Source organism: Ostrea edulis, chromosome 5, assembly GCF_947568905.1.
Source record: "Ostrea edulis chromosome 5, xbOstEdul1.1, whole genome shotgun sequence".
Taxonomy (NCBI): Eukaryota; Metazoa; Mollusca; class Bivalvia; order Ostreida; family Ostreidae; genus Ostrea; species Ostrea edulis.
This window is the reverse complement of record NC_079168.1, coordinates 23,078,672-23,091,085: the sequence shown is the minus strand read 5'-3', so window position 1 is coordinate 23,091,085 and position 12,414 is coordinate 23,078,672. Positions and strand designations below refer to the sequence as shown.

The following is a 12,414-nucleotide window of genomic DNA, read 5'->3' as shown; positions in this document are numbered from 1 at the left end:
ATGTATGGGCACCTTGCCATACCAGGGGTGGGATCAGGTGCATAACAGGAGTTAGAATCCCCTGATTACCAGTAACACCAGTCGTGAACCCTATATCATCCTGCTCCTGGCAAACAGTCATACACAGTGAAAATTTGTATGTAAACAACTGCCTAACAATTGGTATGAAACACTTTCGACCCAATGAAAGCTTGTATGTGCAAGTTTGATCATTTTAACGACCATTTAATCTGCAAAATACTGACTTTCCTGTAATATCAACTTACTTGTCGGTAGCCTGCCTTGTTTTAAAAAAAAATGATATACAGAACATGCTATAACTTATATATATGCAGGTGATAATGGAATAGTGCTACACAAATATGGGAAGTTAACGATGGAAAACCCGAATCTCGTTTGTTATAAAGAGTTATTAGGTTATAGTTAATATCTGTATTCAATGAAATATCCAAATATGAAGCCAAGACTCTCTGTAATTTGGTCAACCATGATGGACATCAAATTCAATCTGTAGTTTTACATTAGGAAGACATACAGCGAATTATATATTGATATCTCAAAGTTTATCGATAAAAGCGCGAAAAATGGATTTTATGTATAGTCTTCATGACTATGTCTTGTAGACGTGGGTCAATTATGATGAAAGTAGAAATCGATTTAAGTTTCATATCAATAACTGATAACATAGTGAAAATGCGAAAAAGAACTGGGATCTGCTGATTTACGAACATGCATAGAAAATACCTATAATCACCTCTGATTTCGATAATAGTGAACTAAGAAAGATAATAGAAATACATAAACATAGCAAACCTGATATTTGATATCGAAACTTATGATGTCATAGTAGATGGTGCCATTTAGCTATATGAGATAGGCAAATCTCTTTAGGCTTTCGAACATGGGAGGAGCTAATTTCCCATGGTAAATGAAAATCTCCTCGGATCGAATGTTTTAGACATGGACTTTTCAAGCCCTGTGTGCATCCCAAACTGAAATAGTCAAACATTTGTACTAATTATTGACTTTTATACCCCCGTCATTAGACGGGAAGTATTTAGTTATGTGCTGTCCGTGCGTCTGTCCGGCTGGCTGGCTGTCCGTCCGTTCGTCCCGGGTCATGTTTTCCGGACTTTTTTTCGTAACGGATGCATGCACAACTTTGAAATTTGGTTACAATATCTCCCTAAAATTTTGTAAGAATGAGTTTGCATTTCAGCTGGATTCGTTGACTTATTTAGGGCTCAATAGTAGGTCAAATAGTTTTCCAGACTTATTTTCGTTACAGATACAGATATTGCCCTGATATTTAGTCAAAGGCTCTCTGTCCGACGGGCGTATATTGTACCGTTTGCGGTACTCTTGTTTATCATATCATAGAAGTAAATGATGTATAAAATACTATATTGCGTTACATTTTAATGACCTTCTTTTGTGAATATTACTGGTTTATAGATAAAATGTCGGATGTGTGTGCATGCCTCTCCAACCTTTCAGGCTTATTTTAACTTACGCTAGCTAACGTTTGTGAACTATTCTTCGTCACCAATCTTTTCGTAGTTTTGACTTCTACGGAACACATTGATTTATTTCGATACTGGTTAAAAGGATTTAACATCCACAGAAGAAATTCAAATGATGTCTTTAGTCCCAGTCTGTCTACCATCCATCCACCGTGTGAAATATGTTTTATTCTGCATATAGATGTATATGTATTTGCAAATGAACTGATTGTATCTGAGTCTCCAATTGTCATGGATATTTTGTGACGTATATATATTTTTAGAATCCCTAAAATTAAGAAAAACTCTATGTAGATTTCGAATTAGTGCACATGACCTTCGAATTGAAAGAGGAAGATATGAATTTACAAAAACCAATTCTGGCCAGAAGATTTCTTTAGAAAGAAACAAAAGAATATGTGAATTATGTAACCTTAATTGTGTTGAAGATGAATTTTATTTCCTTACTGATTGTCCATTCTCTGTTGAAGAGAGAAATATGATTTTAATGGTATATACAAGGTCAACAAAAATTTTATCTATCTAACAAATAAGGACAAATTTACTTGGTTGATGATTAATGAAGACAAACCAGTAATTGTCAAATTGAGTGAATATTTAGTGCAAACTTTCAGAAAAAGAAGTGATGCTTTAAAACTGCAAAAATCATTATAGTTTATTATTCATATATTGGTATAATACTGATACTGTCCATCTACTTGTATGCATACATGATTAGCAATTCATATATGTATGTACTTGTTTCCCCAACATGCTGCATCCACATGCAGTTTGCAGTCTATGTAACCTGTAGTTAATGTTGTAAACTTTCTTTCTTTTTTGAATTTCCTTCTTTATAAACTGTCTTACTGTTATGCCCTCTGGGCCCAAAATTGGAATAAACTTATCTTATCTTATCTTATCTTATATTAATTTTCCCAGTCGCCATAACTATTTTAGATATAAACTGCTGCACTAATATTTTGTCTTCTTTGTACCAGCATGTCCAGAACTCGAACTTTCTTTTGGTAATGTGAAGAACTGTTCTGACGTGAGTGGAGACACAGTGTGTGAAGTCTTCTGCCAACCAGGTTATACATTCGCACCAGACAACTTGCCTCTGATGGAGTACAGATGTGGACAGAGTACAGGTTACACGTGGAACGGTCAGACACCTGCCTGTGGAAGTAAGCTATGTAGATATATCTCAGAATTATGGAAATAAATTTGACAGTTGACGTTCGAATCATGCATGACTCGTTGTTCAACAGGAGCCAAAATGCCGAGTAGTTTATCAACAGTGTCATTTATACAGTACAACCAGCCTATTCAGTGTGATAAGACGTCGACTGCCTTAAGTATTGTTCAGGGTAAATTGGAGGCTAACCTGTCCTGTTATCAACTTGCGATTTGTACAGTAACAACAAAGATGGGCGGTATGTTTCAATTTGCTACACTAAGATAATAAAAGTTATTTTTCAACAGCTCTCTATAATTCGTCTCCAATTGTTTCTCTTGTAACAATCAAGCAGATAGGCTGGCTTGAAATATAAAGACGTGTATTTGGATTACTGCAGTTTTGTAATATAATCTAGAAAGATACTGTGCCATTTGTTTTAATTCATTTAATCTATGTGTGCTTAATTACATTTCTACAGATTGTCAAAGTTCTGTATCCTCTATCAAGGTAACATTGACTGCAACACTTCCGGAAAAAGATCTGGATCTGGAGACATACTATACAAGCGGAAAATGTTAGTAAACGAAACTGATGCTGAATATGTTATTGCATTTTGCACACGGTCTGTGTGTCTTTTTTAAAAAAGGAAACCATTTTAATTGATAAATATTTTCATTGATTTTAGCAGTTTCTCAAATTAGTGCCAAGTTTGTGCTCTTGTCGTGTAATACGAAACATTTTAAGAACAAATTGATCGTAGTTTGGGTTTGCTTATAGATTCCTCCTTTGAATGAAAGATTTTGAGGCTACTACTGAAATTATCAATTTTCAGGATTATATGACTGTAAAAACAAGTGCCTGCCCCACTTCTTTACATACAACCTCGCATTGGGTCAAATGCTGTTTGACGTGTTTCATACCGATTGTTAAGCCGTTCTTGGCGCACTGATTTTGTCTGCGGATAACTCCGTTTACCTGATCAGGATATGGGGCTCACGGCGGGTGTGACCGGGCAACAGGGGATGCTTACTCCTCCTAGGCACCTGATCCCACCTCTGGTGTGTCCAGGGGTCCGTGTTTGCCCAACTATCTACTTTGTATTGCTTATAGGAGTTATGAGATTGATCACTGTTCGTTATCTTCACCTTGCATTGACATAAAGAAATATTCACAAAATAATATTGCATCCTGTAATCTATGTTCTGATCATGCCACACTATAACGTCATCTTCACCATGTTGATAGAAGAGAGTCCTGATACAAGATTGTTCAAATGATTCAACTTTTTGCATCCGAATATGGATAAGCATGTAAATAATTAAGTTTTCCAATTTAGAGTTTTAAAAAAATACCAAACAACTACGAGAGGTTTTTTTAAGTGGAGGCGTAATAGCATACATATGTGAATTAACATTAGTATTAGTGGTCTTTAAGGTAGTTCATTACACCGAAATATTTAATGGCTAGTTAATGTAAAACTTATACGGTACCAATTTTGATGCACCAGATGCGCATTTCGACAAATAATGTTTCTTCAGTGATGCTAAATAGTTAAAACACCTCTTATAAAGTATGATTTCACAATCGAAAGAGTGATACAATTTCTCAATTATTTCATATGAAATTTTTTGTGATTTTCCCCGGAATGATAAAAAGTATATTGTTTGCAAATAAAATATTCTAGATTGTAAATTTTGTGATTTTGGTGCATGATAGGAATATCTAATTAGACATGCCTACAGGACTCAGATAGAAAAATATTGATGAAAATTGAAATCGTTACTTGGTATTTTTTTTTTGAAATCTACGGATAAAATCTTCAAAAAGCATGTCAGTTAGAATAGAGATATATCAAAGTAATATATCTTTAAGGAAATTGAAACAAAATTACCAAATTTCAGATATACCGCTATATTCAAACGATAAAAAAATAAAGTACCGATCGCGATCAAAATTAATGGAAATTACTAAAAAAAAATTCATAATGTTGCTAAGTGTATGCACTTTTCATCAAGAAATTAGTTTTATTTATACATTCATTTTATTTGTAAACCATTTTACATCAAGGAAATGTAGTCTTCTACAGTGTTCTCTATGACTACTTTTAAAAAGTCCGATCGGGCTAAGTTCAGATTTGAAAAATCGCATTATTTCTGAATTTTGACTATTTCATCTCAATTTCTTTTTTCAAAATATATTTCTCTGATATATCTTTTGAAGATTTTGTCCGTAGATTTAAATAATATTAGCAAGTAACGTTTTTAAGTTTCATAAATATTTTCTTCTTTAAAAAAGTAGAATGTCTATCTGAGTCGTTTAGGCATGTTTTCTTAGATATTCATTATCAGGCATCAAATCACAGCAATATTTGGACTCTAGAGTATCTTATTTGCAAACAAAACACCTTTTTTATCATTGCGGGATAAATCACAAAAATCATATTTATCAATTCAGAGCTTGTATCCCACCTCTGGTGTATCCAAGGGTCCATGTTTGCCCAACTATCTATTTTGTATTCCTTATAGGAGTTATAAGATTGATCACTGTTCGTTATCTTCACATTTAATGTACATGTACGTGTGGATAGAGATCAGTCTCAATCTCTTTTCAGTGAGTGAATCCCTTCAGACACTGGTAACCACAGTGGAGGAATTGGAAAATTCTACATTGAAACTTAATGGCACTGCTCACATACTTGAATTTGACATAGATGTCGATACATTTTCACCTACCGAGACACGGGTAACTGGAATCGTGGACTGTGATGAAGGACAAGGCAGTGATGTATTCATATGTCGTGAGAAAATTTTCTTGTTTTAAATATGAGAGAGAGAGAGAGAGAGAGAGAGAGAGAGAGAGACCAGTATTTTAACTATGTAAATTGCTATAGATTTGTAGTGGTTAATGTCTGCAGGCAATGACATAAGTGATTCAAACACGTCTTGTCGATTTTTGATGTCTGAAATAAAGAACTGCAGTTTTGTACCAGCTTTAAGGTAGATGACTTTAGAATATCTAACAAAAATATATCCATTCGTTCTTAAAGTACGATAAACTGATAATTATTATGATCTTCAAAACCAAACTTAAGATGCCGGATGAAATAACAAAACTGGGGTCCATATTTCAATGCAGTGACAACATGACTGAACATGATGATGCAGTTGTACATTTACATTAAGCTATACTTTCAATTCGTTTTATGTCTGTCACTATATTTCTCCCATAGAAGTTGATAAATACGATAAATATGGGAGTTTCATACATTTAAGAATACAAAAACCTAACAAAATATTTTTCTCAAGAACAAAAGGTTGCAATTGTTATCTGGAATAAATAAATATGTAAATAAATAAATATGTAAATAAATATTACCTTGCATGTAAGACTCTAAAGTGCGATGACCGTTCCAAAGTGTGATGGTCACGCCAAAATGCGATGGTCTGTCCCAAAGTGCGATGGTTTGTTAACGTTACGAACACCAAAGTACGATGGTCACGCCAAAGTCCGATGATGCGGGGTTCAGTAACGTTTGTGACGTCACGTCATTGTGACGTCCTTCTTAGCGTCTTTCAAATTGACATCGAATAAATACAACACGGACGACAGTAACGGCAAGGTTTACACTGTTGAGGATAGTGAAAATGACAAAATACATTTGTTGTCGAACTATCTACTTCTTCCAAACATTCTTTAATTCATGAGCATTTATTACTTGTGACGTACACGTAATAAAATCCTGGGGATATGTGATAATGCAAAACATTCTTCACGATTTCGCGTTGGAAAATTTTGTGTTTATTAACACGACACCTAGATGGTAACAAAATAAGTCGAACTTCTTATTTTTATGCATTAATTTTGCACTGATATTTTAGTGAAACAACACACGGTTGGTACAGTCTGTACCAAAACACTGTTTCGTTTACAAACCAATGAATTTCGGCGTGTCACACCATCGCACTTTGCCGTGTCAGACCATCGCACTTTGGCGCATGTATGTGCACCATCGCACTTTGGCGTGTCACATCATCGGAGTATTGCGCAGATCATCGGGGTTTGGCGTGACCATCGCACTTTGGAGTCCCATCGCACTTTGGAGTCTTACAAATATATATTGTAAATGTACAGACGTACCTTTGCCAAAACGTCATTATCTTTTTTTAGATCAGAGTTTTGACAATACATATGCTCATTTAAAACTAATCACGATATTGCAGTTGACTGTCCTATGGGGACCTACTCAACATCAGGGAAATGTAAACTTTGCGAAAAGGGAACTTACCAAGATGAAATAGGACAAATTACGTGCAAACCTTGTCCAACTGGTCTAACATCGAAATTCCTTGGATCTCAAGATGCATCCAGTTGTTCAGGTGAAAATAAGAATATTTTCATGTGCAAAGTTTCGTAAATTTACTGAGGAATGGAAACTTTGATACCAAAACAAATTAGTATTTTTCTTTGTTCTGAATACGACCATTTTTATCAGTATCTTCAGATGTTACCAGCAGTACACACAATGTTTCGAAACAAATCACAGAATCAGGAAAGTCGGGTAATTCTCTTTTAACACAATTTTCAAACCACATATTTTGAAGCGGATTATATGATTATTCAATTTAATATGAACATTACATATGACGAGATAATTTTGAAGTTCCCATCCAAATGTACAGTTTTCACTAGATTTCAACTGACTAAGTTTCAGTAGTTTTTACATACTTTGTTTTCTTTTTAGATTTAATCGTGGTAGTCGCGGCGACTGTTGTAGTAGTGACTGTTGTAATCTTCATTGGAGTGATCAGCGTGTTGTTTTACAAGGCTAAATGCGTCAAAGGGTCTGTATCACATATTATTTCTAAATAGCTGAATTGATACTCCCAAGTTTGTGTGTATAACTAATGTTTGTATATATACGTATTAACCAGCTGAATTTAAAGTAGTGCAAAGTACCGTAAATCTAGTTATTTTTGCTGCTGATTAATCTTTAGTGTTTTTGCGAGTCAGTTGAATTCGCAAAAATATTTTTCTCAAAAATATTGTTTCACACGTTTTTTCATGTTTTTACATAAATTCGCAAAAATAACATACACAAAAATAAATATATCGGCTGTTTATTCAAATTCGCAAAAATAAATCGACGCAAAAATATCCAGATTTACGGTAGTACTTCATTTTTATAAGTGATGCAAAGACTACCTACTTGTTTGAGCTAATTTCATACAGAAGCAAACGTCATTCGGACATAAAAGCTGAATGATTATTGCAATTACTTTTCTATCGACAGATTTCTGGGAAATATTTTGTTGAGGACTATATCTTGGTGACACTGAACTATTTCAGGATTTTAAATTGAAAATTATCATTTTAATCAAAAGTAAAATTTTAAACCGTTGGAATTGACAGTGATGTGTTCAGGTACAAGGGTAAATTGTATTTATGTGAACCTGAAGAATGAGATAAATATGATATGATTAAAATTGATAAATGTGACTTTTGATAAACGTACTGATCACTGTTGAAATTGAAAGAGATATAAAACAAAATATAAAACAAAAATTGGTACCGTATAAGTTTTACATATACGTGCAAGTTAACATATCTGAATCTGCAATAAATTTTCCATCCATTCATTTAGCTATGATAAGCACAAATATACTTCTATGATATTTTGTCGTTCTAAGTGCAAAAAGTTCATTTTCGTTTGTTGCATCATTTTTCTCTACATTAATCTTTCATATTGAAAGACATTGCATTTTTCTAGTTTAAAATGAAATCGTCACTTATACAAATATATATTCTATTTTATAAGTGAAAAAGAGTCTGAAAATATATATACACTCTGAATTAAAAGCGGATTTGTAATGTTTTCCTTGACACGACGGGCTCATGCACACAAAAATTGTGAACGAGTTTACCCACCTATCATCTTCACTTCTGCAAAATACATATATATTAAAAAACATACCTTTGTATGAATAGGTGAATATCTTATATACAAATAGTTTGTAAATTATGATTCTTTATTACCTAAGAATTAGATAGGTTACATGAGGAATATATTTTTGTTCCAGCTGACAACGCTTGTAACAACATGGTCCTTGTTTGTAAAGCCCATTAATACAATTGTATTTTAAACGAACTTAGCATTGATTCCACATTTGGTATTCGTACTTACACTCCAACTGTCCTTTCAAAAAGAAAATTCTTCAAAACCATGTTTCAGTTTTAGCCACATGAAAGGTGAAGATAACGAACAGTGATCAATCTCATTACTCCAACAAGCAATACAACGTAGATAGTTGGGCAAACACGGACCCCTGGACACACCAGAGGTGGGATCAGGTGCCTAGAAGGAGTAAGCATCCCCTGTCGACCGGTCACACTCACCGTTAGCCCTATATTCTGATCATGAAACATCTTAAGCTTAAGTCAAAATCTGAATATTGTGATGAAATGGTAGAGAAGTCAATCATTCCAAAATAGAATTGTGATTCAACATTACTTCATCAAATTTCTAGTGTCTGCAAATTAAGAGTTCCGGATAAAAAATAATGAACATTTTACAGGTGATTGGAATTTTGACTTAAGTCTGAGTTTGTTACATGATCCCAGGGCCTGGACACACCAGAGGTGGGATCAGGTGACTAGGATGGGTAAACATCCCCTGTCGACATTTAATATCCCAGTCAATAGATCGGATGAATATGTGTTATCTATTCTAGATTCCTAAACTTTATAAAACCCATACTAACAAAGATACATTGCTGGATCCAGTAAATGTTCCACCAAGCCCCAATCTTTGCTCCTCACGACAATATTAACAGATGTGAGAAAGAACCTTCAAACGTATTGTACGACTACTGTGCCATAAATGGTGTAAATCAACTGTTGATTCTAAAAAACGTAGTAACTTTGAAATCGCAAAATTTTCTCAAATCAACAACATCAAAACGACATGTATGACTTTTCAACACTTTAGACGACCATTCCTCACGATAAATCAAAGACTAGACTTTTTGACATCATAGACATTTGCTTCTTCAACAAAAATGGAAAACGGATATATTCATATTTTGTGATCAGTCATCCAAAACTTTTTTTTAATAACCCCCCCCCCCACTGATTTCACGCACAAGTATTCTGAAGTTGACATTAAAGATATGCTGGAATTCTTCATTGACAATATATTCGTGTATTTGGTGATCAGGTCTTCCAACAGTCTGTTGGAATTCCCATGGACACGAATTGTGCTCCTTTGTTATGTGATCTGTTTTTATATTCTTACGAGGCAGAATTATTCGAAAACTGCTATGTGAGAAGAACAAATCTCTTGCTGTGGTCTTCAACTGGACATTTAGATATATCAACAACGTCTTATCTATTAACAATAAGATCTTATTTTGCGTAAGATCAGTTTTTAAACTCAGACAGGCTACAGTTGATGGTACAGGAGTTTCAACAATATTGTTTAAAGTCAGCATTTTGCAAATCATATGGTTGTTATAACGATCTAGTTTGCCACTACATGTACAACATATCATTGGGTCAAATGCTGTCTGACGTGTTTCATTGTTAGGCTGTTCTTGGCACACTGATTTTCACTACGAATAACTCAGTTTACCTGATGAAAATATAGGCCTCACGGCGGGTGTGACCGGTCGACAGGGGATGCTTACTCCTTCTAGGCACCTGGTCCCACCTCTACTATATCCTGGGGTCCGTGTTTACCCAAGTATTTTTGTATTGCTTATAGGAGTTATGAGATTGATCACTGTTCATTGTTATCTTCACCTTTCATTATGGCTTTTGATCGTTGGTGACTCGGGAGAGTGCATTTTCAGAAGGAATATACAATACATGCCCCATGCAAAGTCATGATGAGATTAAGGTCTTATGCCAGACTCGTTGACGAATATGAAAATACGGGGTTTTAAGGAAAGCGAATGACAATGAATTAAGAGTGGTTTCAATAGAATATGTAGTATATTGTGAATACTGCAAATACGTAATACGATATGCACTATAAAACAAATAATGTATGATGGATAATAGCTGTATACTAGTAGTTGTAAAACCTTCTGATTATAATTTACTTTTGATTGTTTACAGACAGATATTGTTTACCAGGGGAAAATCATCCATTAGCATCGGAAGTTTATTGAGTCTTCGAAAGATTTCCCCAGAATTAGATACATCTAAGGCGAATGAATATAACAATGTGCCACCAAAAAGTCAAATATTATCTGTAAAAGATCTATGTGAGTGAAAATTCAAAGAAAGGAATTCATGGTAAGAGATTGGATTGCATAGCGGTATCATTGTAGAGTGTAAACCTTTCAATCTCATCGAAACTGAAAGGTTAGAGAGAGGATGAATAGTTCATTATCATTGTAGATAGAGACAATCCTGCCAAGTTCAGTATACATTTCAATTCTTGAACTTTGTGAAGATTATTTCATTATCAATGTAAACAGAGGCAATTCGACCAAGTTGAGAATACATCAAATTGATTGAATGTTCTGTAACATCAATATCGTATATTGAAACTACTCAGAGATATGTGCATTTATCATGGGGCCAATCGAAACATCGCTCAATCTTTTCCGTCAAGTTGAAAGAAAGAATTTGAATGTAATATGTCACCATATTGCACATACTTTGATTGACATGACAAGAAAAATGACGTCTCCCACAATTTGCACATTGTGAGTCATACTCTTCAAACTGTCACAGTAAAAGAAAAGTTCTTAACTGAACAAGGATTTCAATTCATGTTTCTTTTAAAATTGACATCATAGCATACTTTTCGTTTCTTCATCTCTTTGATAGCCTACCTCTTATATCGAAGTAAATACTTGGCCTCTGTTTTTTGAAAGTCGCCATCGTTTGTTTACACGTGATACCATGGGAAAATTGAAGCAGCTATTTATGGAATCCACTAAAATATATGTACTTATGTAAAACAGATCACTGTTGTCGGAAAAGCGCCCAAGGGGATTCATATTTTCACCTTGAAAATAGTTGAATTCTGAAACCTTTATTCGAGCTTTTTCTCTCGACTCAGTGGAAAAGGCTGAGCGATATTCCTACTGATCTTGGAATGTGTCTGCGATTTGCGTTTATACACTTTTCTGGATCTTATCGGGTTAAGATTGTACCAACACATACGCCACGATAACCATATGGCATAATTTTCGACTTTCTGGTCAGGTACATATACATACCTCATTTGCCATTGACTGTAAATATTGCATATTATATCGATATTTAGTCTTTATAATGAACGATGCATTGTACATTGCTTTATGACATGCAGTTTGTACCTACTTTCTATTCAACGTAATGTGACGTTACATACTCGAAAACTAACCATAGTGATTGTGCATTTTAACAAGATTGTTTGATCGTTACTGTTGTTGAATTCGTAAACTGTTTATTGTGGTGGTATTGTGAATACTTAAATGTGGCATCGTCATCCCCGCAGTCTGATGGAAATTAAAAATAAATTCTTAATAAATAGTGGGAATCTTGTTTTTTCATCAGGCATTATCAAATACTGTATTAGATCATTGGCTCAACAATTACAACACACAAAATTAGGTTTGTAATTACACAATGTACTTCTCTTCTGAATAGCTTCCCAAGCGGTTCATGTTTGACCACTTCTTAATTTTGTATTGCTTATGACGATACATTATTTGTCGAAATGCGCATTTGGTGCATCAA

At 34.3% G+C, this 12,414-nt stretch overlaps 1 protein-coding gene across 1 annotated transcript in view; it reads left to right on the top strand.

Moving 5' to 3' along the window:
- LOC125652081 (sushi, von Willebrand factor type A, EGF and pentraxin domain-containing protein 1-like) overlaps window positions 1–12,208 on the top strand; it is a 61,304-nt gene extending 49,096 nt beyond the window's left edge. The window contains exons 20-27 of the mRNA XM_048881045.2: window positions 2,504–2,689; window positions 2,774–2,938; window positions 3,161–3,256; window positions 5,294–5,479; window positions 6,903–7,058; window positions 7,175–7,240; window positions 7,424–7,523; window positions 10,798–12,208. Of these exons, the coding sequence (XP_048737002.2) occupies window positions 2,504–2,689; window positions 2,774–2,938; window positions 3,161–3,256; window positions 5,294–5,479; window positions 6,903–7,058; window positions 7,175–7,240; window positions 7,424–7,523; window positions 10,798–10,954 (1,112 nt within the window). The 3' untranslated portion in view covers window positions 10,955–12,208. The remainder of the gene's footprint in view (window positions 1–2,503; window positions 2,690–2,773; window positions 2,939–3,160; window positions 3,257–5,293; window positions 5,480–6,902; window positions 7,059–7,174; window positions 7,241–7,423; window positions 7,524–10,797) is intronic.
- Window positions 12,209–12,414: the final 206 nt, after the last annotated feature.